Source organism: Gymnogyps californianus, chromosome 18, assembly GCF_018139145.2.
Source record: "Gymnogyps californianus isolate 813 chromosome 18, ASM1813914v2, whole genome shotgun sequence".
NCBI classification, from domain to species: domain Eukaryota; kingdom Metazoa; phylum Chordata; class Aves; order Accipitriformes; family Cathartidae; genus Gymnogyps; species Gymnogyps californianus.
Genome location: NC_059488.1, coordinates 6,608,530 through 6,634,016, shown reverse-complemented (window position 1 = coordinate 6,634,016; position 25,487 = coordinate 6,608,530). Strand labels below are relative to the sequence as shown.

At 53.2% G+C, this 25,487-nt stretch overlaps 1 protein-coding gene across 1 annotated transcript; it reads left to right on the top strand.

Annotated features, from left to right (window-relative positions):
* Positions 1–219: 219 nt before the first annotated feature.
* On the top strand, positions 220–19,865 carry PTGES (prostaglandin E synthase). The gene is made up of 4 exons (XM_050907876.1): positions 220–279; positions 12,035–12,217; positions 13,677–13,759; positions 17,405–19,865. The coding sequence occupies exons 2-4, from the start codon at positions 12,110–12,112 to the stop codon at positions 17,652–17,654; spliced, it is 441 nt and encodes a 146-aa protein (XP_050763833.1). The 5' UTR covers positions 220–279; positions 12,035–12,109; the 3' UTR covers positions 17,655–19,865.
* Positions 19,866–25,487: the final 5,622 nt, after the last annotated feature.

The following is a 25,487-nucleotide window of genomic DNA, read 5'->3' as shown; positions in this document are numbered from 1 at the left end:
GCTGCAGAGCTGGCTCTGCTCCTAATTGCTTCTGGGTTCTGATTTCAAGGCCTGTGTTGTGCAAGATCGAGATGAATAATGTATGAAGTGGTAGTGATAGACCCAGTGGACAAGCTATCGGGTTGCACTTCCATGCTGGCAGTTAGGCTCTGTTTTGACTTGTAAACTAAACACTCCTGGTGCAGACATCCTCTGTGGTTTAGTGATTAGATCTGGGGACTGCATTTGGACTCCAGGGGTCAAGCCAAGGTGCTGTCACCCAGGTCTGAGCAACACTGGGTAAGTCACATCATCTGTGCTTCCTAATCCCCCGCATGGCTTTCCGTGACATAAACAAGAGGGGAAGGAGATCCCGTAAAATGATTATTATTATAATCTTAATTTAAATTGTATTTCATTATGGAACTTATTGTCCCAGGAAGTAATTTAATTTTAACAGTTTGGACAGTGGACTTGACACGTGTAATTATCAAGCATTACCATCATGTATGACAACAGATTTGCAAGAAAGAGAATTAGACCTTGTGCTGTAGGTTCCTCATAGGTAAGATGGGGATGCTGTGGGAGTTGGATTTCACCCACCTCAGTCCTGCCTTTGGTTTTTTCCCTTCTTTTTAAAATTGAGCACAGAATCTGAAACTGGAGACTGTTCCTGTTTGGCTTTGACTGGGCTCCAGTCTGGGTCTGGGACCTGCTTTCTGATTTTGTTTTCCAGGCTGGCTTGGAAGCAGCCGGAGTGGAGTAGCTCTCACGTGAGCCTGTCTGCTGTGTATAGCAATAGCTCTCATTGAGAGAACAAGAAATAATAGGAAAACTTTAGCCCATATTCTATCTTAAAACTTGAATTCTGTTGCAAATAATAATTTCGGGATAAAAACTGTGTGAAAGGGATGAAACTTGAACTTGATGAAATAAAAAACCACTATGCTTACATGGCAGGGGAGGATTGCTACAGGAAGAGGATTATAGGGCATGAGTAACGCTGTGCCCTCACTCCAGTCATGGGCTCTGATGTGGCGAGTGGCTTGTATTTCATCCAAAGTACATAAGGTGGTGGTGTTATTAAGCAGACATCCCCATCCAACGCTTTGGGACCCTTAGGTGAAAGAGGATTTAAAAGTGCTCGATAGATTTTGGGTTGGACTAGAATGAGAGGCTGTGTTTGGCTTGGGGTTTGCAAAACTAAACACCCTGCTCTTTCACCCATCTCCTGTGGAAGAGCCGTAAATACAGGTCACTAAAATTAGTCTTGCAAAGCAGCTATTCTGACTGGCGCCTCTGTTATTCCTGCTCATCTGTCTCCAACTCATGCTTGAATAAAGACCTCCGCCTGGTTTTAATCAGCTTTAGCAGTTGGCGTTGAGGAACAAGTAGGTTCACCAAGAGAAAGCAACTATTTGCTGCTGTAATAGTTTCCCCATTTGTTCAGACAGGCCAGGTCTGGCTGCCCTTGGAGGGTTGTGGAGGTTATGGAGCTGGGCTCGGTACTTACCAGCTGGTTGCAAGGCAAGAGAAGAGCACCAAGCGGTTTGCCAGTGAAGGCTAAAGGACAGCAGTGCCTCTTCAGGCTCCTGGTTTGTCAGAGAGCCTCAGGGGGGATCTGCAACCAGCGAACAACAGGCACCAGCAGCCAGCAAACCTTGACACCAGCAGTGAGGTCTCCTGAGCAGGGAGGGATGTGGTGATTTCTCTGGAGACCGCAGTGAGGAGGCTTCCTGGAAATTGCACCAGGTCTGTCCATCCCTATGGTTTGGACATCAAGCTGTTGTTGCGGGATAGCCAAGGCATCTCTCCTGTTTGGTGACCTGCTGTCGGGAGCTTTCGAGTCCATCTCTGACCTGTGCGCTGTCTCTTCTGCCTCTGGTGCTGACAACAACTGTGAAGAAGTCACCCAGGGTAGCATCTCTTAGACCAGGACTCTAATGCAGAGTAAAACCCTGAAATGACAAGCTATTGTGCAGCTGTTTCCGCTAAACAATAGTGGACTTAAGCAGCCAGCTGGAGAAAAATGGCGTTGTAGGGCCTGAGGTGGTCCTGTCGCATGTGGCCTTTTGGAGTTGACAGTCTCGGGCCCATTTTCCAGGGAGGACTGTGTTCTCTACAGCCTGCCTGTGTTTGTCCTTTGCACCCAGAGTAGAGCTCTGCCCTGCCCATGCTGGTCATTCCCATACTGCGGGTGTAATCTTGACTCTGCACTAGCTTGATGCAAAATGAATTCACTCAACCACTCCGTTCAGCTGATACAGAAAAAATGTCGTCTTGGTTTCTTCTAGGTTCTTTCTGGATTGGTTGGTTTGTGTTACTGAAAGAGAAAAAATAAAATCCAGGAGCAAATTTTAAAATTATCTACAGGTACTGAGAGTTTGGGGAGGATCTTGTAGCTGAGGAGCATGAGCTTGAGTGACCATGCAAACAGACGCTTAGCAAAGTCCACTTACTCAACTGACTTGAGTGCTGCCGTGTGAGGGGAAAAGCATCACACCGTACAGGAGCTCGTTTTGGTGGTTCTGTAGGTCGGACATGAAAGAGCTCTTGGGGAGGGAAATCTCACAGAAAGGCTGTAGCCACCAGCTCTGCTCTCATCCCTTCATGGTGAGCACCATCAAGCATGCTGGGTGGCTGATGGCCAGTCCTCTCGCTCCAGCTCCTAGGCTTGTCTGGCCACATACAGGTTGTTCCTCCTGTACACTGGAGGAGGTATGTCTGTATTTGTTTCTGCGGAGGGACAAGTGACACACTTATTGAAAACAGATCAATGAACAGTTGTCACTAGGTCTCAGTGTTCAGAAATGTGTCCCTCTATTTAAGCAGGACTGGCTGAGAGGTATTTGATTCTTTCACTTCTGCAATGTCCAGATAAAGTGCTCTATGAGGACCTGTTAATTTATACCTCGCATTTTAGTCTGAACAACCTGGAAAGTATCATTCCTGTACAGATTCATCAATGTTAAATAAGGATGGAGGGTCAGGAAGGGATCTGAAAATGTTAGGTTCTTTTTCCAGGAGATACGTTATCTAACAGGAAGAAAAATGTACTCTGCGAAAATAAAAGATTGCGTGCAGGAGTTTAGTTTCCAGCTATTGTTAAAATATGTGTTTAAGAGCTGGGAACCCTGTGGCCAGCAGTGAGCTGGAATGAGTTGAAAACAGGAGAATGGATGTGCTCTACAAAGAGCAATGTTAAGTCCATGCTAATAGCATAGCGAGAGAGGAGACCGTGCTGGAGGGTACAGAAGGCCCCAAAGGAACAGAGGTGAGCAAGCCAGATCTATTGCTGGATAGCTGCGGACTGAGTGTCCCAGGGCTGTATTCTGTAAGAACATAGCTAGAATTCCTTCAGTTTGGGAGTAGCCCCTCCAGAGTACTAAATAACTCGGTGTGGAGTCATCCTAGACCCCTCAGCGAGGACTCGTGGCATTTAAAAGAAAAATGAGCTATTAGGAGGCCGAAGGATGGTTGGAGTGCAAGGGGTGAAAGGAGTTGGTAGTCATGTGCTGGTCATCTGCTTGCTGCAGCGTTGAGGGGAAATAAGAAAGTATGACTAGGATAATCAAAAGCATGGAGGAATCCCCTTTGAAGAGAGATGAAAGCAAATGGGACTGTGGTAAAGCTGAGTAAGAGGTGATTTCACAGACATGTATTGAAGAAGGAGTATGCTAGACAAAGCTGAGCAAGAACTGCTGTTCTTCCTAACGCCCCTCTGTGAACAAGAGGGGAAGGAGATCCCATAAAAAGATTATTATTATCATCTTAATTTAAATTGTGTTTCATTATGGAACTTATTGTCCCAGGAAGTAATTTAATTTTAACAGTTTGGACAGTGACTTGACGCATGTAATTATCAAGCATTACCTCATGTATGACAACAAATTTGCAAGAAAGAGAATTAAACCTTGTGATTCAGAGCTTAAGTTAATCTCTGACTTCTGAAGACTGGATGAACCAGGGTGTATGGGGCCAGAGAGACTCAGTCCATTGCTAGCTACCACAGGGGCAGGTACTACCTTGAAACCACGGTGCGCCCCACGGCTGGTACAACCCGGCAGGCTCCCTGCTCCTGTGGAAGAGCAGCAGCTCCCTTCCACCAGCGAACACGCACACAAACTTCCCCCAGTGTGGTACGGTGCAGCGCAGCTCCCTACCCCTTTCTGTTGCCTAACTCTCCTTGTGGGACGGCTCTAGCCCTGCTAATGTGGCCATAGCACCCTGTAGCCTCCTGTCCCTACGCCCTTTCCACAGCTGCCTTCCCACCTGGATCCAGCTTCTCTTCTGCTAATGGGAGAGCACTTCTTGTTCGGTTTTGGCGGAGTTGGTGGCACTGTTAACAGAAACATGCTGTGCTAGAGAGATGCATTCTGCTGCTTTGTAAATATTTGTAATGAGCACGTATCTTCTCATCGAGGGCTGCGTAGAGGAGTCAGGGTTGGATAAACACAGGGTGGAGCAGATTTCTGGGCACACATCATGGACGTGAGGACATAGCCTGCAAATCAGGAGAGTAATCAAAGCATGGGACCCACGCAGGTTCCTGGAGTCCTGCTGATGGATCATTCAGGCAGGGAAGAAATCTTAGGATGGTTAGCCTAAACATCACTGCCTGTGGAGTAGCATGGAGAGGTTTCTCTACTTCCTTGCATCATTTGGGCCAAATTCTGGTCTTGATAAAGTTGGAGGATCACTCTGGGAGGTTGTATGGTCCTACATCCCTTTCCCTTTCCTCACTGTGGGTTTGGGAAATATGCAGTGACTGTTTTTAACTTTCAAGTGCAGTAGATGTTGCATTGCATAGGGTATGTAATCCCTGCTCTGACGTCCAGGCAGGGGCCTGTGAGCTTCATTCCCTTCTCCTTATCTCCTGCTCTGCTGCCTTAGGACGTGACTCCAGCCTGGGTCATGCTCTGTGAGCGCTCCCAGCGCTGTGAGCAAGAGGGCAGCTGAGACAATGATGCAATAAAAAGCTTCCAGGCAATGGGGGATGTAAATAATGCAGCTCCATTACTCCTTGCTTTCCAGGCTGATTATGGGAAGGGTGTTTTTAGCATTACATGTGGGTGGTGTTTATTAATAACGTCAGAGTTGAGACATGGACCACCTTTCTCCTGGCTGCTGAGATACTGAAGCAAGCCCAAAAGACGCGTTGTGCATCACCCAGTGCAGGGAAAAGAAAGGGAAAGTTTTAACATGCATTTGGAGCATAGCTATGGGCTGACAAGTGACTCAAGTCAAAATACCTCAAACTGCCGAGAAGCTCTGACTTCTGTCTGAGTCAGGTCTCGTGAGAAGGAGGCCTTGGTCTGCTGCTCTAGGAAGCCCAGCCTCCTCCTGCCAAGGACCTTGCTCTGAGAAGTGAGAGCATTTAGGAGATCAGCATGTGTGATAAAGAGATTTAGAAAACTTGAACTATATGGAAGGGTGGGAGGAATTGCTGCTGTTTAGTCTAGGGGTGATGGAGGGGACGCAGAGAACTTGGGGTTTTAAAAATAAGCTCTGTGTTTTGGAAAGCTCTGTGGTGGGTGAAGCTCTACAGCAAGGCCATGAAGGCCAGCTCTCCTTAGAGTTGGTCTCGCCAGGATGGTGTAGCCACTCTCAGCTGGGGTCAGGAACAGGCAATGAAGTGCTGACCTTTCCATTCCCTCTTGTGCTGCATTTCCATGTCTCTGTAACAGCTTGAAAATGCCTTTCTGTTGAAAACAGGACTTACAAGTCTTTAAAATGGTGAGCTCTGAAGCCTGCTGTTCTTCCTGGGTTTCAGGGCAGGGTTAACAGCCCAGGAGCTGAGACGTACCCACCTGCCAAAAAAGGTCCCTGTTCTTAAGCTGGGCACCCCATTGCACTTCTGAGGGCAAGCAGAGCCCTGTGGATCAACACAGCAAGAGATCACAGTCCTTGGTCAGGCACTGAAGAAGAGAAAGGCCGCCTGGGTTTGTTTTCTGCTTTTCTCCTTGAAGCTGCTCATCTGCTGTTGAACGTCAGGTCTCCATAAGGCTGAAATCTGGGACAACATCTGCTTTCTCTCCCAGCCCTGTTAGTGAGCCAGTGCTCTTAATGCTGTAAACCGTGCCATTTCTCCATAACACAGCATGTGGAGGCAGGACCACGCAGCATCCTTTACCTTTGCTCTTGCTCAAGAGCATCCCACCAGGGAATCTGTATTTACTTTGTAGTTTTGCAAGTGCTTGAAGCCTAGGAAATGTTTCCCAATTCTGAAATTTTTGGCAGCAGGATTTGTTTCTCTTCTCTCCCAGTCTGGCGGGGGAACTCCCTCTTTTTGGGCAATAACATAAGTGGGTTTTGCCTGTTGTTTACAGCTGATGGGATCTTGTTCTTGGGAAGAGAAACACATCACGAGTTGCTGTGGTATGGCTAAGTGAGAGAGATGCTGGCTTCCCGCACACCCCAAGCCCTGACCCCTGTCTCCCAGCTTTGCCCGTGGCAGCAGTGGCAGGTGCAGCTCTGCCGAAAGCCGGCTTTTGAACCAGCTGGGTCAGAGGGAGAAAGCAGAGGGGAGGAGAAGTAACTTCCCTCAGCCCCTCTGCCAGCTGGGTTGCATCCCTGGAGGCACAGAGCAGCATAGCCAAGGAATTCTTTCCTCTAAGAGAAAGCCCAGGCGTGAATCCATGTGAGGCTCAGAATAAGAGAAAATAATCTGCCTCCCACATGCTCACAGCCTGATGGCCTCTCTTCCAGCGTCTCCTTGCTGTCACAGCAGCAGGGGACATGGTGACTCCCCTGCAGCCAGGGTGGGTATGACAGTTTGAGACAGGAGCGGGGTTGAGAGCTGGGCAGCAGCCTGGGAGCAGGCAGGAAGGGACGGTGGATGGAGCTGGAGGGAGAAGGCAGGAGGACGTGCCACTGCCTCTCACTTGGCCCTGCGCCTGGTCCCTGTCCCGGGGCTGGCTGAGGAACAGCAGCTTCCTCCGCTCTTCTTCTCTGCCTGAGACCCCGAGCCACCGCACCCCTGCCCCTTCCCCGGGCCTCTCCTGCTGGCTTTCTCCTGCTGCAGGCATCTGGTCTTCTGAGTGTGAAGGACTATTTGCGAGAGTCTGATCCTACATTCCTCATGCCTGAGGCCTCTCAGATAGCTGCAGCCAGTACAGTCACTTTAAAATGCAAACCAGATAAAATCTGCCTGAGTTTGTCGAAGGCTGAAGCATCCAGTTTGTTTTAGGAGATGCTAATGCTGGTGGTTTCGCTGCTGAGGGACTTCGCAGTACCTTCTGCTGCCCTGCACGCTGCAAAGAGCAGTGAGGAGCCCAGGAGCTGGGGGATGGGGAGCTGCAGGTGAAGCAACAGGATTTCATTCATCTGGAGGAGAAGGTGCGTCATGGTGATGTGACTTTTCATGCAGGCTAAGGAGTGAACGCAGGTGGAGCACCTTTCTCTTTAATAAATAGCTAAACCGCTCATGCCTTTACTTGAAAACGTAGCTGTGTTTGATGAGCCAGTGCAGTGCAACGTCGCGTGGGCAGCCGGATTTCCCAGGGCTGGGTGCAGCCAAGGGCAAGTGATCAATGGGGCAGGGCATGTCTGCAGGCTCCGAGGCTTTGTGCTGGGAGAAGCAGGAAGAAATGGCAGGAAAGGAGGGCACCGGCACCCGCGGCAGCGTCAGAACAAGCTGGGAATGTGGCTCAGCACTGCTTGGAGCCGTGGGCTGAGCTGTGGGCCCAGGGCAGGCAAAATCCCAGCTGGGTTCTGCACCTTCTCCACCAGCATGTGGGAGCACGCTGGAGAAGTGCCACCCGCCTGCCTGTCTCCTCCAGGCTGGAGCGGTCACCTCGGGCTCTTTGCCCAGCCCGGGCTGTGGGATGTAATTGCTTGTTTGGGAAAATTTGGGGGAATCTGAGCTGTAATTGCCCAAAGCATCTGCTGCCCTTTGAGATCAGGTTGGAGCCCATGCCATGTCACCCCGGCATATGTGCCTGTGCTCCATTGACAAGGATTTATTACACAACCAACCCTCTCATGTAGCTGCCACCAGGAAATTCCCCAGCATAGCAATAGTGGAAAAATTTGTAGTTATAACACTGTAGTGTAATTCAGCTGGTCAAATAAATAACAACGCGTGTGGGAACTGAGGGTGATTTTATTCCATAATCTTTCCAAAGCAGAATTGTTATTAGAGGCTTCTATTTTTAAGTACTTTTCTCAAGCACCTCCCATGAATTTTTCATTCCTTCTGCCTACTCCAGTTCCGTTCCTCCTCCAGCAAAACCCTCCATCTTTTCCCCACAGCTCCTGGCGTCAGCCTAACCTGATGACTAAATCTTTCAAAGCCTGATCCTGACTCTTATTAATAATTTCTCCAAAAAATGTATTGTTTTTTGCTAGCGATGTTCGTTTTGGGTAGGTCTTGTCCTGGGTTGAGATGTCTTGTGCTAAAGGCTTTAAGGCATGGCTTGTAGTTTACAGACACGCTGCCCTTAGGACCTGGTCTTGTTCAAGCAATGGCTCTGTCCTCGCAGGATGTGATCTGTGGAGGAGGAACAAACCGTTAATATTAACAGCCTGCTTCCGCCCAGATTAATGGAATGGTTGAACATGCTCCTGGCAGCTGCGTTGCCTTGGGTCAGGAAAGCCAGGAAGGTGCGACTGTGGATGTGTCCTACCTAGTGTGAGACCCCTAGACTTGAGAAACCAAGCAGGAGCTGGGATCCCAGAAGCATTACATGTGCCTTTACAGGCAGCTTCTGCCCCTCATCCCCATCCACGTAGGTGCTGTGCCGACAGACACCAGCCCTCCTCACTGGGGCTCAGCTCTGTGTAATGGTGAAAGGGTCTGAAATGCATAAACACATCAAAAAAAAACAACTTTGTTTGCCCACATGGTTTTTATACACCATGGAGCCTGCCCAGCACATACAACACCCATGGCTGGGTCTGCCCCAGGGGCCTACGCCTAAACAAACCGTGCTTCTTGATCACTCCATTCAATTTAAATTTGTGCCAGTTGCTGGTGCAAATTGTCCAGGGCTTCCTGCCAGTGCCTGAATAATGCTAAGGAGGAGAAAGTCTGTCTGGCTAGCAGGAGAAGTTCTGGCTTGTCTGCAGGTGGTACCAAGCTTGTGCATATTCCTGCTGCTCAGTGAGGTGTGCTGGCTGCCTTGGGAGGGGAAGAAGGTGCACGAAGGAAAAAGGTCTCGCTGCCGAAGAGCCCGTGGGCTGGATCCTCAGCTGGTAAAAACTGGAGTGGCTCCATGGAGGGCATGATGTGTTGGTGAAGGGTCTGGCTGCCTGCCCTAGGCCCAGGCTCTCGGGAGAGCTGGGGAAGGGGCTGCTGGAGAAAGTCTCATCCCTGCTGCAGGGTTGGTCTGGCCCTTGCATCACCCCAGTCCTTGGGCACCAAGGCCTTCTCTGCTACGGGTTTGTTCCCTATCAGCTATGGAGAGGGGAGATGGGAGGGAGCAGTGTTTGGGATGTGGCTTTGCCATCAACTGCTTACGCTTGGCATTATGGTGTTTATAATACTCTGCCGAGCTCCAGGGAGACATGAGTGGGGTTGGATGCAGTTGGGTGGCAGCACAGGGCTGGGGTCCCGGGTGAACACCCCAGCCCTTACCGCAGTGTTTGAATCCACATGGCTGTTGTGTGTCCTGGTGTCCCCATTCCCACCCTTGGGGAAGCAGCCCGACGGAGGCATTCACTGCTGGGCTGCAGAGCTCCATGCCGGGCTGTGCCAGGACTTGTTCTGCAGCCGCCCTGACGCCAGGGTGGTGGTGACCAGCTGCAAGTACCTCTCCCTTGAAACCAAGTTTTTGGCGTTTTCAAAGGCTCTCTGCACACTCAGATGTCATGGGGCTGAGCCAGCGCCTCGCAATGAGCAGTGCGGCATCTTTGGGTTTGCAGCATCAGGGCAGAAGAGCCGTGGTGAGGGAGATTCAGAGGCAAACGCAAAGAATTTGCAGACCTGCGTGCCGGGAGGGAGATCGTGTGCTTGAAGGGTCTTTCTGGCTGTGAGCCCTGCCCTGCCCGGCTGGGAGCAGTGCAGGGGTCTGGAGCCGGGCAGGCTGGGGTGGAAGGAAGGATGACTGCTCTGGATGGGCACAGAAAGAGCTCAGCCCTTGGCTGGGATGGCCGGAGCACGCAGCTCACGTCTGAGCTGAGCGTGGCAGGAGCAAAACCTCTTCCGCAGCGCTGATCCTGGCAGGAAAGCTGCCCTGGTGAGACTCGGCGCTGACCGTTTGCTGGGAATACAAGAAATGGTGTAACCCTTCCTTCTGCAGGGGCAGAGGCGGGGGCTGGCCTGTGGCATCCCTTGGCCGCTGGTCAGGGCTGGTGGGATAATGCTGCCCAGACGGAGAGGTGACTGCTTTCCTTCTTAGCTTGCTCCCAGAGCAGGAGCCAACCTTCCGGATCTGCCCATATAACCTGACTCATGCTCATATCGATGGTACTTCTATATCACCTGGGCCCAGGGCCGCTGTGCCCAGAGCACGAAGCTGCCTTAAATTCACACCAGCAACCCAGGAAAAAGGCTCCTGTAGCCCGTTCTCCCCGGGGAGTGGAGTGCCACCAGCGTCCCATTGCTGGGGACAAACCTGTCCTTGTGCAACAGGGTCTGTAGCGACGGGACCGGAGCCTGGTCCTGGGCTGAGTGCGATGCTCCTCTTGGGTTACTCTGGACCCTCTTGGAAAGGACAGGATTAGTTTTGCTCAGTGGCAGTTAAAAAGTTAAAAAGCCCTGAAGAACAAAACCAGTCCTAGAGGCACTAATGCTTCGACAGATGGTTTTGTAAGTGACAAACCATCCTACTCCTTTCATCGTTTTTTGAGGCTTTTTTGTGGCTTGAAACAATTTTTTTTATTCTAACATGTCAGTTAATTTAAAAACTGCTCGCATCCTGAAAGTGTTCATTTTCCACTCAATCTCTGATGGTTTCCATTTTCTGAAAGAAGTCTCCCCATCCCCCCCCCCAGTGTAAAGGACGGAACCCCAAATCCAGCCCTTCAACACTAAAAAACTTGGAGAGCTATCAGCCCTCACACTACCGGCTCGCTGGAGGTTTGCTGCTGCCAGCGCTGGGGCCAGAGCTGGGGAAGAAGGAGTTAAAGGTTTGCATTGGAAGAGCAGCCCAGCTGCCTGCAGAGGCTTAGATCCCACTCTTTCTTCACCAGTGTTTGATGGCTGGGGAAAAGCCAGCTCCAAATTCAAATGCCACTTTCTAGACCAAGGACAAAATTACAGCCGACTGCCCTGATTCAGCCTCTCGGAGAAAACCGGGACGAGCCGTCTCTGGGGCTGGGCAGGCTGCTCTTTATTTCTGTTTGCAGATTTGGGGCTTTGCGGTCCGCGACCTGCCTGGTTGTGCTTCCAGGCTGGTCATTCCGGGGGCTCCCCTCCCAGCCGGGGGGTGCAGGGGCAGTCCAGGCCCCCGGGTGATGGGCGCTGGTGGGGCAAGGGATGGCTCTGTGCCCTGCGCCGCATCCCTTGGCAGGTGGCTGTGTAGGGGAGGGCTGGCTGCCTCTGCCACGGGAGCGCTCAGCCCGCACTGGGCGGGACTGGGGAGTACTGGGAGCGCTGCCACGGAGGGGTGGGCTGTGGGATCGGGGACGGAGGGAGCGCAGGAGCACAGGGCTGGATGTGGCTGAGGTAGGTGCCTACCTTCTTCCAAACTCTTCCTTCTTCCCAGGGCTGATCAGCTCGTGTCCGTGGGTGAGCAGTGCCCGGCTGGGCGAGGGATGCTCTGTGCAGCTCCGTCCCTCTGGGCACAAACAGGAGGGGATGGGGACGGGGGGATCGTGGTGGGCTGTTTTAGGGAGGCAAGAGGTCGAGCTGTGGCCAGGCTGAGCCTTGCTGTGGCCCACACAGGCGAGGGGGCTGTATCCCAGCTTGGGGCATCGCATCCCCATGGAGCTGGTGGCGGCAGGGTGTGAGGAGCAGAAGCAGCCTGCGCTGCGTCCCCGTCTGGGGTTCGCTCACCGGCAGCTCTGCCGCATCAGCCTGAAGGGCTGTACAGGGGCTGTGGGCTTTCGCCGAAGAAACAGTGGTGACTTGTGTTATGTTTAAATGTGGCTGTTCCTGCCCCTTCTCCCACAGAGCCCTCTCGCAACACAAGCAAGATCTCCACTGGCTGTGAGTGCTGCAGGCAACCGAGTGGCACCTTCCCCCAAAATGATGGAAAACAAAGTGTTTATGTCATTTACGTTCTACAGCACAATCTTGATTTTAAAAATGTATGTCGTTGCCATCATTACAGGACAAGTGAGACTCAGAAAGAAGGTAAAATCCAGTTTCCTTTTCCTTCTTCTCCCTTTCTGGCTTTTTCCTTGGGTTTCTGTGGTTTCTTTTTCTTCTTTTATTCCTGTAAAGGCCAACAAAGTTTTCCTGAAGCAAGCTGAGTTTTCTTTGACTTAAGTTGAAAGCAAAACATGTTTCATAGCTGCGGCAGATAAATATCTCGCTTCTCTTTGGCTCCTTTTGTTTGTTTCTACCATCTGTAGCTTGATGTTTATAATTTCTGAATCCTAATCTAAATAGTAATTTCAGATCTAAAATGCCATGCAGGTGAGCTGCTTCTGGAAAGAGACTGTTTACAGCTAATTTGCCGTGTCTGGAAGAAAAGGAGGTGGGGGAAAAAGGTTTAAGAAGAAATCATTGCGATGGTCTTTTTTCTTGCAATGTAGCAGAAAGCTTTTGAGCTTTCGGAGGCTGAATGGCTATGTGAATGCTCCAGGAGAGCAGAAAGTCGTGGGGAGTAAAAACAATAGCTGGAGGAAATGGTTCTTGGACACAGGGGAAAATACAGGGAGGACCGGGAGCTCTAGCTGCCTCAGGAGACAGGCTTAACTGGGCTCTTTATTGCCCACAACCCAAATTGAACTTGTGGCAAAACTCAGCTGTCTGTAAAATCTGTTTTAAAATATTTGAGGAGTTTCCGACGGCATCAGTGGAGCAGGAGGGAGAGATTTCTGCTCTCAGATAAAATACAAAGAGATATCCCTGTGCTGTAGCATCATTGTAACTGATAATTTGGCTTCCCCCTTGTGTTTCTAAATGATGCTCCAGCCCTGTGACAGTAACATGATTAAAGCCTCTGGGCTTGTAACATGATTAAAGAAAGTGCCAGGGTACTTTCCAGGCTGCAAAGTGAAGCTGTCGCGTGTAACCAGGTCCCTGAGGAACAGCTTCTGAGCATAGGCGGGGAGCTCGTATAAATAATTTTTATTTGTAAGTTTCTTAGTGTAGGATCTGATTTCCCCGGGGCTGGTTTCAGTCACACAGTATCACTGCCAAAAAGCCAGCCAGGGAATATTCTTTCTCGGTAGGGTGAACTAATCTGTCAGTCCCGGTTATCTTTTGGATGCTGCATTCAGTGTCTGCAAGCTCTGTGCCAGCAGTGATCTCATTTGATGGCTGGCAAAGTCTCCTTTAAATGGGTTTCATGGGGAGAAGTGGACTGGGATCAGGCCGGAGCTCCCTTGAAGCCCCCGGGTTGGGACCTGCTCGGCGAGCAGAGTTGGGTTTTTCAGAGGATAAGGAAAACCCCTCGGGAGGTACAGGGTTTAACCCCCAGGACCGTGCACATGGATGTGCAGTTGCTCTTGTGTTTGTGAAGGGTGGTGAGAAACTGGGGCAGGAAGAAACCTCCACAGGTCTTAAAGATTAGGGGTAAAGCTTCTACCTGTGAAGTTCCTGAAAACATTATAAGCGTATATATTATGGGGACTCTCTCTTACAGGCATTTGCAAACCCGGAGGACGCGCTGCGCAACGGGGGGCTGCAATACTACCGCGAGGACCCTGACGTGGAGCGGTGCCGCAGGCAAGTACGCGGCGGTGCTGGCATTCCCCCTGCGCCACAGGGCGATCCCTGGCAGCTGCTGGCAAAGGAGGAGTGGGAAGCTAAAGGGCTCATTAATTAAGTAATTACCGAGACGGGTTGAATGCCTGGAGCTCAGCTGTGGGACCCTGCACACTAGAGCAGTTTAATCTTTAATGGGAGCATGGTGTGCACTGGAGCAAGGACACGTGGAAGGACCCAGGTTTGGGTCCAACAGCCAGCTCTGACACAGTTAAACTCGTTCCTAGATGCTCAAAGTCCTGCAAGGCCCCGAGGGCTTGTCCCATACCCACACCCAAAGGCTCCTCGTGCCCTGCTCTGACAGGACCCCGAATCCCCCCAGATCCCTGCACAGCTTGGACAGGGAACTGTGTGACTGGTCCCAGTGCTGTATGTGGCTGCCCTTTTTGGGGGATTTGGGAAGAGGCTGGACATGATTGCAGTAACTTCTGCCTCCCTAGCTGGGCAAACTCTGCATCTTCCCCCTCTTCCGTGGAGCTTACAGTTCCTCGGAGGTAAAACACAGGGTTATTCAGCCCTGGGCTTGGTTTGCCATCCCCTTTACCCAGAAGAAGTGTTGGGCTGGATCACTGGTGACCTGCAGGAAAGGGCCTGGAGCCGTGCCCTGCTGTCACTGAGCCCTCGGCTGCCAGCTCTGCTGCAGGTGGGGGACCATGCCGCTCACCTCTCGCTGCCTGCAAGATTTGCTTTAAAAAACATCCAGTGCCACCTAATCCTTGGGCCTCCAGAGGGAGGAGGATGGCAAACGAGCTGTTTCCTTGCTAGGAAAAAGAAAATAATAGTAGTAATAATAATAATAATCCTCTTTTGATTAGTCAGAAAAGACAAATTTCCATAAAAATAAATAACCGAAGCTGCAGCAAAGACCCGGGGAAGTCTGAGATCTGACTTGTGCAGTTAAAGCACTCAGAGTCAGTCCTTGCTGATCTGTTCACAGCCCTGGGGAAGACAGATCAAACCCAAGGTGCTTTCCCTGAGCAAGGGTGATGTCAGATTTTCTTCTCAGGCGTTATCGAGAGGGGAGCAGAGCCATGGCCGGGCTGATGGCGTCTCTGCAGGGCAGGTGCAGAGCAGGGGAGAGCAAGCGGCAGCCGGGAGGGAGGTTTCCCCCTTGCCTCTTAGAGAGGCCCCCGGCTGCGTCTCAGCTCTTTTCTTTCCTTTCTCCTCCCCATTCTTCCATTTGTCCTTCCAGCCCTGCTGAACCTCCAAGTTCTCGGGGCTTGTTCGGACGGGGCAGCCACGAGGCGAGGCGGTGGGTGTCTGGCAGCTGCCCTCTCCTGGCATGGCTGACACCAAAGCAAACCATGCTCATCACCGTGGTCCTGGCTGGGCTGTGGGAGGGTTTTGTGGCAGTACCCGCAGAGGTGACGCTGGCTTGGGAAGGCAAGCAGGGCCCTGGGCTAGGAATGGAAGGGGCTGTGAGTGGGCAAGCCTGTCCTTGTGTCTGGGAAGAGGCTGGCTCTGCCCAGGGACCATCTGGCCAGGAGGAGCAGAGGGCTTCCCGCAGCTCCCCTCCACGCTCCTGGGTTTGGCAGGGAATAAGTCTCCTCCGTGTCCAGGCTCTGATCAGCTCATCCTCACCGAGTCCTCCTGGCATTGCTGCTACAACAGCAGGACTCATTTTAGTGTCTCTTCTAGGCCAATTCCTTCATGCTGTCCCAAAATCACACCCAGAGATCAGCTGAAATAGGGTTTCCAGCAGGCTCCTTGCCACGTTCATCTCCCCCTTGCTTGGGGATGTGGCCCTTAAAGTAGGGACTGCTCCCCATGGAGGTGGAAAGAGCAGGTAGGAGAAAGCCCCTTGCTCTCCTGTCTGTTATGGGGATAATGGGGTGCTGAAAGCCCTCAGGGTAGCTCTTTTCTGGGTACAACAGGGTGTGCATCCCCTTCATGCTTCAGCAAAGCTGGGCCTGGAAATGGCTCAGGCGTAACATTTACCGGCAGATGCCCTGGCACTGCTGAGCCAGTCCCTGGCCTGGGCTCTGGCATGGGGAGGGGGCAGTGAGGGACGTTGGTGGCGGCTGGCATTCACAGCATGGGTCATTTCGTGTGATGTGGTGATGGGAACTAGCTGCTGGACCCAGAGCCTCTGCTCGTGTCCCCATCCCCAGGCATTCCAGAGAGGGGGAGTAGGTCGGGGCAAGCTGGGTGACTGGAGCCTTTTTCTGCAGCTCCTGCTCCATCGCTCAGAGACCGATCCTGCCTGGGGACAGTCACCTTCCAAAAAACCAGGGCACTTGGTGTTGAAAATTTCTGATGGAGAAGCTTTTGGCAAACCTTGGCCTGAAGAAACCAATGTTTGGTGGGGCAGTTGCCGAGGCAGATACCGGCACACCTCCTGCACCATAGACCTGATTCCAGGGGCAGGAAAGGGGGCTTAAAACACAGCCCTCTTTCTTTTCCAAAGTCAGTTTTCAGCCAGGTCTCTGTGCTAATGAGCTGTGACTGAGCGTCCTAAAACTTCCTGGCCACTTCTCAGCTTGCACAGAAGAGCAGCACAGGCATCTTGGCCTTTGTTTCAGGGGAAAAAATTGCTTACAATTTTCTCTGGGCTTTGTGAACATTTAAACGTCCCGGGGCACAGGAATGGGGAGGCAAGGGTGGTTCTTATCAAGGCTTCATCTCTGCCTCTCAAACCTTCAGAGATAACAGGAAAAGGCAACTGAGCCTTGTGCCTGGGTCACCCTCCAGCCCAGATCCATTCCCACTAACCAGAGCACGACCTGAGAGTCCCCCCATCGAAGCACGGGGACGGGGCTCTGTGCTGCAGAAAGCAGCTCTTGCATCACAAGGGAACAGAAGAAGGAGAGGCAAAGGCGGTGGGAGGGCGAGAACAGCCTGCTGCTTTGGGGACCGGTTTCCGTCCTTTCAAGGATGGTACCTGGAGGAGGAGGGACGCAGCCTACACTCACGGCATGATCAGATCCTGTTTCGGTAGCGGTGTGGGTGGTGGCAGGTGATGTTGTGACACCCAGGCAGGCGCACGTTTAGATGAAGCACAGGGTTTGGTCCCATCAGTGCCAATGTGTCATCTCCCTTGGCTGGAGCGGTCCCTCCAGCCTAACTATGGTGCAATTAAGCAGGTGCTGCTGGCACAGCGCGGGGGTGCAGGGGGTGCTCGGGGCGCTCCTCCCCAGTCCCCTTTGGATGCGAGAAGGGGCGAAGCCACGAACCCTCCCATTCTGGGAGTTTCTCCTCTGGAGAAACCACGGTCTAGAAACCGCCTCATTATTGTGTAACGTGGCCACATCTGGGGCCGTGCCGTGCTGGCGCCGCACCAGCTTTGAGCTTTTCGCAGCTTCACGGGGTCTTTGTTTTGCCTTGTTTATTTAAAAGCTCTAACCCTCGAGCTGTCATCTGTCGCGGCAAAGGCATCTCAGTCATGGAGGGCAAGCTTTGGGAGCGCAGCATCCCAAGGGAGAGACACCGGGTGCGAAATCCTGCTGCCTGTGTGTGTAGGGGAGATCTGACTGTTTTGGGGGCTGTGTCTGCCTCATCCAACGGAGGAGAGGGCCAGCAGCACCCAGGGATGGGCACTCTGGCTAGAAGGGATGGGAGACAGCAGGGAAGCCTGATGGGAAGGAGCAACCTTATCTCCCTTTTCAGGGCCCACCGTAATGACATGGAGAACATCTTTCCCTTCCTCTTCCTCGGAGCCATCTACTCCCTGTTGGATCCCAGTCCCGCAGTGGCCAGGATCCACTTCTTCATCTTCTGCGTGGGGCGCATCGTCCACACCATCGCCTACCTCCTGCAGCTGAAGGCGCCCACACGCTCCGTGGCCTACAGCGTGGCACAGCTGCCCTGCTTCTCCATGGCTCTGCAGATCCTCCTCGCTACCACCCCGTACTGGTAACGCCCAGCGAGACCGACCATCCAAACCCCCTCGTCCTGCGCTCTGCTGGTTTCCCCGGCTGGACTGGGTGGTGCGTGTGCGAGTGTGCACGTGTGTGTGTGTGTGTGTGGGCACATGCTATGTTGCCAGGGAGGCCACCTGCACCCCAAGGATGCTCAGTGCAGCCTTGATAAAGTCCCTGTGCTATTGAAATTGGGCAGGAAAGTCACCAGAGAGAAGGGGCACGTCTCCCTGTAAAGCGGGAAGGGGATGCAGAGGCAGGTTTCTCTCGCTCCTGCTAAGGGTGGAAGGGGGAAAGCACCCGGACTACCCCTCGAGGAAGGGGTTCATTGAAGGAAAGAAGGTTTTCTGGCGCAACTGCATTTGGAACTGGGAAGGGGAAGATGTGCCCTTTCCCCTTGGTCACAAATACCCTGTGAATCAGGAAGGAAAAATCATGAGGGTCCCACGAAGTCTCTTGGTCAGCAGACGTGGGTGGTAGCAGAGGGGGGTTATAAATCAGCAGCCCTCCTCCTGCCCAGCCGTGGGGGTCTGTGGGGAGAGGGAGTCCCTTAGGTTCCCCCTTGTGCGAGGAGGACAGGAGGCAGGTGCCTGCCAGGCAGCTTAACATGGAAGTCAAAATCTCAGGGGTGATGTTGTGAAGCCACCGAAGCGTTCAGTGCTCCCAGCGCCGCCTCGTCTCACGCCACGGGAGGCAGCTCCCTGCCGGGGAGCCTCGCTGCAGGCAGAAGCCTGCTTGTCCCAGCAAGGACACCCTGCAGCCGGCGTTCGGCAGCTCCCGGTCAGCAGCAGCTGTGGCTTTTCCATCTCAATCTCGCCGTGGCAAGACGCAGAGGGACGTGCCTGGAGCAGCCGGCAGGAATCGCTTACCCCGTAGAGAGCCGGACACAAAGCTCTGGGACTTCTGGAAAGACTGAGATGCTCACACAAAACAGGGGGTTTACAGTTTGCAGAGAGAGCTTTCTCCCAAGGGCGGTATCTGCGTTCACATGCCGCTGATGCCTGGGAATGCTCCCAGGGCAGCAGACCGAATTTCTCCCTCTTTGTTTGTAGCCTTTCTCTGGCCGCAGAATGGCCGTTGCTATTTGGGGAATGTGCCGTGACCGCTTTGGGGGTGTTTTCTTTCAGCTGTTTCCTGCTGTCCACTGCTGCCGAGCCGTGCGCAGCCTGGATTAGCTGGTGTTTGCAGAAAGCTCTGGAAATGAGCAGAGCGGCTTTGAACCTCCCCGCAGGAGAATACCGCTGCTCTGCGGTGTCGCCTGAAAGCCGTCATGTTGGAGAGGAGAGGCTGGGACCGGGGTATCTCAAGATGACGAACCCTCGTGAGCTCCTCTGCCATGCAGCTGTCCCAAAGGGCCAAGGGCTCGTCCAGACAACAGCAGCATGCAACGGAGCACCCCTACGGAGGACAAGGCAGGAGGAAGCCTCTGCTGTTCAGTGCCTCCTCCCTCCTGTGAGGGCAACACAGAGTTTTACTAAGATCACAAGGGGAAACCAGAACGAGCAGAAAATAAATTCCCCTTCCACCTGTCCTAAGCACTAAAGCTGTTCCCTTAACCCCGCTGTCCTCGGAGATGCTCTTACTGAGACCTCACTGAGGTCTCCGTGCACAAAGCACGGGGTGAAACACCAGCTCAGACTGATGCTCTGAGCCCTTGCCCAGCTTGGGTAGCAGCTTCTGTGCCAGGAACTCCTCACCCCAGTGCAGATGTGGCCTTAGGCTAAGCTGTTTGGTGAGGTTTGGAGCGGAGTGCTCTGCTCTCCCGTGGGGGGGACGCAGGGCCCGCCACGTGTGGAAGGTGGGCAGGACTGCAGGTTCAGCAGTTTGCTCTTGGCCGCTTCTCATTTACGCAGCCTCAACAGATGTCTGGGTAATACGTACCCCTCTTAACAAGCCTTTTCGGCCTCATATGGTGCACAAGGTCTCGAACCCCTGTACATTTCTCTGCTGCTGCACATGCATCCTGGTGGCAGGAAGCAAATATTCCCAATAAAAACAAATCATTGTGCTCTGATACATCCTTCCTTCGGGAGCAGCAGATGCAGCTGGGTAGCAGCTGGGTCCAGCCCCAGCAGGATGGCTCCCCAGCTGCAAGGCGCTTTGCTAAGCCCCGCTGCAGAGCCTGGAGTGCCCTGGGACTCTTAAGAGATGTCCCTTTCCTCTGGACTCACCCGCCCTGCAGAGGAAGCTCTTTTCCAAGTGTGCATTATTTGTGCTGATCCTTTAAATTCAGCAGAGCTGGGTCTTGCAAAGCAGCCCTGCTCAGTTTTTCTTCCCAGAGCAGCAGGTTGCTACAAAGCTTGGTGTTCACCCAAACCTCCTCCATCCCAGCTCCCCCAAAGCAGGCTAGCGGTATGAGATGCTTTGTCCCAGCAAGCTTTCTTCCCACCCTGCCTGCGCTCAGCCGGGTCCTTCTTGCCTGCGGAGCCAAGCTGGTGCTTAAATCCTGGAGAGCTGGAGAAGTTCAGGTAAGATGTGGTTGCTCTCATTTCTGTGCTTATGACTTGGAAAGGAGCTGCCTGTATTTTTCAAGCCTCCCTTTGGCAGGTAGGTTGCTGGGAAGCAAATGCCTCATTTCCCTGGTTTTCCCCTATTTTCTTAAACTGTTGGTGTTTGGGAGGTGCTGCCCCATCGGTGTCTGTGTTAGCTGGTTGAGATGGACAAAATGGCTCCACTTGGTAGTTTTTTCTTTCCCTCATGCTTTGTGCTTTCAAATAAGAAAGGCAGTGGCTTTATAAAATGGACTCTCTCCAGTACATGTTGCTGTGGTTAGAGACGTAGCTGGGACTGAGATTTTGGCATGGAAAGGAAGAAATGGGGCTGCAGAACCTCCCCAGCCCCCAGAGCTGCCAGCTCCTTCAGCCTCTTCTAAACTGCCTGTTCGGTGCCTGGGGCTGATGCCCTGTGCAGGGAAGCCGAGGCTACATGCAGAGCTCTGCTTTCTTCTTTTTTATTAAAAAAAAATAAACCCTGCTGTACTGGCTGCAGGGAAAAGCTTGGGAACGTGAACTCTCCTGGCTCCAAAAAAACAAACAGAAAAAGCCCACAAGGCAAACTTCAGAGAGGCCCCACCATTGTGCTTATTTTGAAATGCTGCGGAGGTTTGTGGGAGGCAGGACAGAGCCTGGTCGGCTCTCGGCTGCCTGGTCAGCCCGAGCCCCATCAGGGCTCTCCCAGGACTGAGGTGGTTGGAGCCACTGGCTCTACCCTGGGCACAGCCAGTGGTGTTCTCTGTGTGCGGGGCAAGCGATGAGCTAAAGCATCCCCTGCCTTTTCCCAAATAATATCCTAAATCCCAGAGCTAAAGCTCCTAGATTCCTGCTCCGGCATCGGTGTGGGGGAAGGATGTGCCCAAGGTCTCCTGCAGCTCCAGGAGAGCGGGGATGGTGGTTGCATCTACCAGTCTCTGGGCTTTGGTGTGTGCGTTGTGTGTGCCAAGAATTTGGTTTTCACACCTGGCTCAAACCAGAGATGGTAACACTGCGAAACCACCTGGGACTGCAGAACAACAGAGTTTGATGCTTTAAATATTTGAATATGATTCACACTGCCAGTACATGTCTTCCCTCCGCCCTGCTGAGCCCAAGGTGTCTTGAGGTGGCAGAAAAGCAAGCGGAGACCCAGCACAAGCCACTTCCCCTCCCTCACACTTCCAGCCAGTTCAGCCCCAGGATCCTGCTTATCCCTTCCTTACCTGCCCGTGCCGCTTCCCGCGTCTCTCCTGTTCATCCAGGCCTTCCTCCTGGTGGGATCTGGGACCAAGATCCCCCTTTGGGCATCTCTCCTGTGACACAGGTTGCTCTGCCTTCTCTGCCTTCCCAAAATCTCCCATTTCCTCTAGCAGACGTGGGGCTTTTCCATCTCGTGCTGTAGGGTTTCGCCACGCAAATCCCCTTATTCCTCTTACACAACTGGGATTCCCGTGACTCGTAGGGAGAGCGAGAAGAGCCAGCTCTACAGGTATGGACATCCCAGACGTTAGTCCCCTGGAAAAGATAACGGTGTTTCCCTGCTCCTCTCTGGCGTACACGAGGGTGAAGTTGGCACAAGGAAAACTTTATCCACCGCGTTTTTTCCTACCCGCCTTCGGAGCTGAGCTGCGAGATGTCCCCTGTTTGCGACGTGGGTGCCATAGCAGGTGCCAGCCCCAGCTCCAGGCAGGGAAGAGGGAGCCGGACGGGGGGGTGGGGGTGTCCCTGGTCCCGTGTGGGGAGAGGTGTGGAGCAGAGCGGCACGATGGGGGGCTTCGCTCCGCACCCCCCGACCCCGCTGAGCTACCGCGGGCTGCGCTGCGCTGCGCTCCCCTGCGCGGGGCTGCAGCACCCTCGTGTGGCTGCGAGCACCCGCTGCGGGGGGGACCCTGCTCCCCCCGCCCCCAGAGCCGCCCTCTGCCGTGGTGCCACGGAGACCCTCGCCCACGGAGACCCCAGCCCGGGTGCTGGCTGGCCAGGGAGCTGTGGGCAGGCCCCGAGCGGGGGCGTGAGGTGTTTGGGGCGGTGGGAGGGAGGGAGGGAGGGATGCTGGGTGCCATTCCTTGGGGAGCGGGTTGAGGAGGAGGCTCATGTCTGCTCCTGTGCCCATCAGCCTCTCTGGAGCAGGCAGACGTGATGCTCTGCCTCGCTGCCGGCCACGCTGTGCGTCTGCATGCAATAATTCTTCCTTGCATGCAATAACTCTTCCTTGGCTTTGTAACACCCACTACAAAGGGAACCTTCGCTTCCTCCCTCCTTCCCAAATTGTTACAGAGCGTTACACCCCCAGCGGAGAGCTACCATCCCACTTCTCGAAAGCTCCTCTGCTGCCTTAGGTTGCTTCCTTTTGGGGTTTGGAAAGAAGCAGCAGTGAGCAAAATATCAGCTGCAGGGAGGAGATGCTTCTTCCAAATGGCACGCAGAGTTTGGGGTGACCATCGCGTCCCCCAGGACAGGAGGGGCTCAGCTGCTGGGAGATGACACGTTGCTGTCATATGTGCATATGTTTCTGTAGCTCGTAGGTGGTGTCAGCAGGACTTGGAGGGTCTCCGGACCTTCTCGTTGCCACCAGAGGGAGAAGGGCTCGGCGCAAGGGAGCGGGAGAGGAGGATGCTGTAACCGCTAGATGTCTGTGTAATTCATTCTGGACGGGGATAACCAGGCTGGCATCCCTGCGAGCTGGAAAATGTGAGCTCTGTTTTGTCTCGCTGCCGTGGCAGCCGATGCTGATGACAATACAAAATTGTTCTCATTAAAATATTGCAGGGGCAAACTTCAACTTTTCATCAGTCGGAAAGCCATGCACAATTGTCAGGCTGTGGGGTCAGAAACAAGGAAAGGGGGTACAGGGAGGTCCCCCCTTCAGCTGAGACTTGCCCTTTGGGAGTCAGCTGGTCGAAAACCAACTGCTTCAAGGAAGGGGACACAATTTGCACACAATGTTCTTGCAACCTTCGCCCCCACCTGAAGTTGTGGTATACAGAGTGATGCCAGCTCTCCTGCAGAAATCAGTTCTGGTGATGGATGTGTCTGTGACAGACTGCTTCCTAGGAGGAAAAATCCCCCTGTGCTGGAAGAGGAGGAGAGGTAGCACAATGCCTTTGAGCTCCTCTTTGTTGGCAGCCTTCCCCCTGGCACGTCCCTCCCCTGTGGAGTGCAGACCTTGCCAGGTGAGCTGCAGCTCTCCATGCTTCTCTGTCTCCTGGTTTGCAGTCCCCTCAGAAGTAGTCCATCAGCTCCTGGGAGCCGGCGGACCATGGGTTGAGACCTTCTGCTCTAGTGGGAGCTGAACTGAAGCTGGGACAGTTCAGGCAGGAAATAAGTGACATATTTCCAGCAGTTAACAGTAATGAGTCACTGGAAGAATCTGCCCTGGGATCTGCAAGCTCTTCACTTCCAACGGTCTTTTGACTTGGGGCTGGATGCCCTCCAAAGGGATGCTCTGCATTGACTACATGCTGAGGACATGAGGATGCTACTTGGGTGATATTCTCTGCCTGGGGCTAGGCAGGAGGTTGGACAAACGACCTTAATGATCTAGAAGTCACTTATTGAATGAATAAATAAGTGGTTACAAAGTAGTAGCGGAGCAGTATGATAGGGACGGTTACGCTGCTGGTATGTGGGACTGTGGCTGCTGGAGTGGGCTGGTATGGCCTTGTGGGCTGCACATCCCACAGATCAGATCTGTCAATCGTGTGGGTGGGGTGCGCTGAGTCCCAGCGGCCAGTTGTGGTTCTGGGCACCAGCACAGCTCCAGGTGCTGAGATAAGATCTCTGCGTCTGTCTGTGGAGTTGCCCACTGCCCCCGGGATGGCACAAGGAGCTCTGTGGCTGCACTGTGGAGGACTCATACTCCTTTCAAGCCTTTCATTTTGTGGCCACCCCCTGGTTTTCCTCTCCTAGAACAGAAAACAGGGTGGGAAGACACGAAAGCTCAGGCAGTTCATGGGCGTGGGGTGATGTCCAACACAGGGACTTGCTCCCCTTCTACTGGGTGCTGCAGTGAAGTGCTGGGATGAAATGGGATGAGCCTTGTTCCCCTCTGGGGAAAGCTGGGGTCTGTTGCTGTCCTTCCTCAACCTTGCAGTCCCACAGGGTCCATGTGTCACAAAGGCAACTGGTGATGGGGGACACAAGGGTTGCTGCTGGGAGGGAGCTGATCGTGTGGGCTCTCATGGAGCTGAGCTCCTCTGGGTGCGTGGGAGAGAGCTGCGATCCCCCTGGCTGTGTAGGGGGGATCAGGGATGGCTTGGGGAGGAGGAGGTGACACAGGCATCCTGTAAGCAGTACCACGGGAGCTGGCTTGAGAGGAGTCTGCTGCAATTCAGCAGATTAAGGCAGGTAAAAGAAACAAGGCAAACCCAGGGTGTCCCTTCTCCACCCAGCCCTCCCCACTTCTGGAAGTCAGGAGGGCAGCAGTTTTCTGCACAGGCAGTTGAATCTCTGCCATGTTGCACTGACACGGACCCACCCGCCATTAACTTTCTAACCCTCTCTGAATACACTTTATACCTTTGATCTCCATAATATCATGGGGCGATGGATTTCAGGCTTTAGTAGTGCTGCAGGTTTCTACAACAGCCATGAGGACACTTTCTGCCTTGTTTTCTAATCCTTTCCTAGCAATTCCTGCCACTTGACTTGCTGCTTTTCAGTCTGAGTGTGTGCTGCGGCCGTTTCCCCTGGGCACATCTTTACACCTCTCGGCATTGCATTACCTCTGCTGCTTTATAGCTCAGCACCGTGAGCTCCTGGAGCTCTTTTTAGCTTTGGCAGCCCCGGACTATTTGGTATTGCCTTTGCCCGACCACCGCTTCCCCCTGCTTTTGGGTGCTCTGTTCCTACTCTGAACCTGTGGGCCTTTGCTCCCTGGGAAGCACTCTGCAAGCTGAGAGCTGGTGGTTTATTCCTACCCTTGTTTCTTATCTTTTGGCTAGTTGTCTGTACAGAATCTGACACTTCTCCTTGCTGCCTCTTAGCTCAATTCCTGTAGACCTGGAGGAGGAAAGCCCCAGGGAGCCACGTGCTGCTCTGGTCCCTGTATGCGTGCTCCCCTGCTCCCCAGCAGCAGGCTGGTCAGGGGTTCTCCCCAGGAACCATCCTGCTCATAGCATCCCATACCGATCCGGCTCCTTGCAAATCCGCTCACCTGTGAGGCTCTGCCGAGCTTCAGGTCCCACATCTTCTCACCCCCTCAGCCTGGCTCTCTGCCCGTGCACCCCATCAGTGCCTAGCCTGCAGCTCACCAGGTTAATGCCCTCCTTGGTGCACAGGATGGAGCCTGGAAGAGCTGGATTTGCTGCTGATTTGGGCTGCCAGTGCTTGTGCTGCCCAGCCCTTACCGAGTCTGTGCGCTTG

Coding starts and splice junctions, on each gene's coding strand:
- PTGES (XM_050907876.1), top strand. CDS start 12,110: ATGATGGAAAACAAAGTGTTTATGTCATTTACGTTCTACAGCACAATC. Junction 12,218..13,676: donor AAGTGAGACTCAGAAAGAAG/GTAAAATCCAGT, acceptor TCTCTCTTACAG/GCATTTGCAAACCCGGAGGA. Junction 13,760..17,404: donor GACGTGGAGCGGTGCCGCAG/GCAAGTACGCGG, acceptor CTCCCTTTTCAG/GGCCCACCGTAATGACATGG.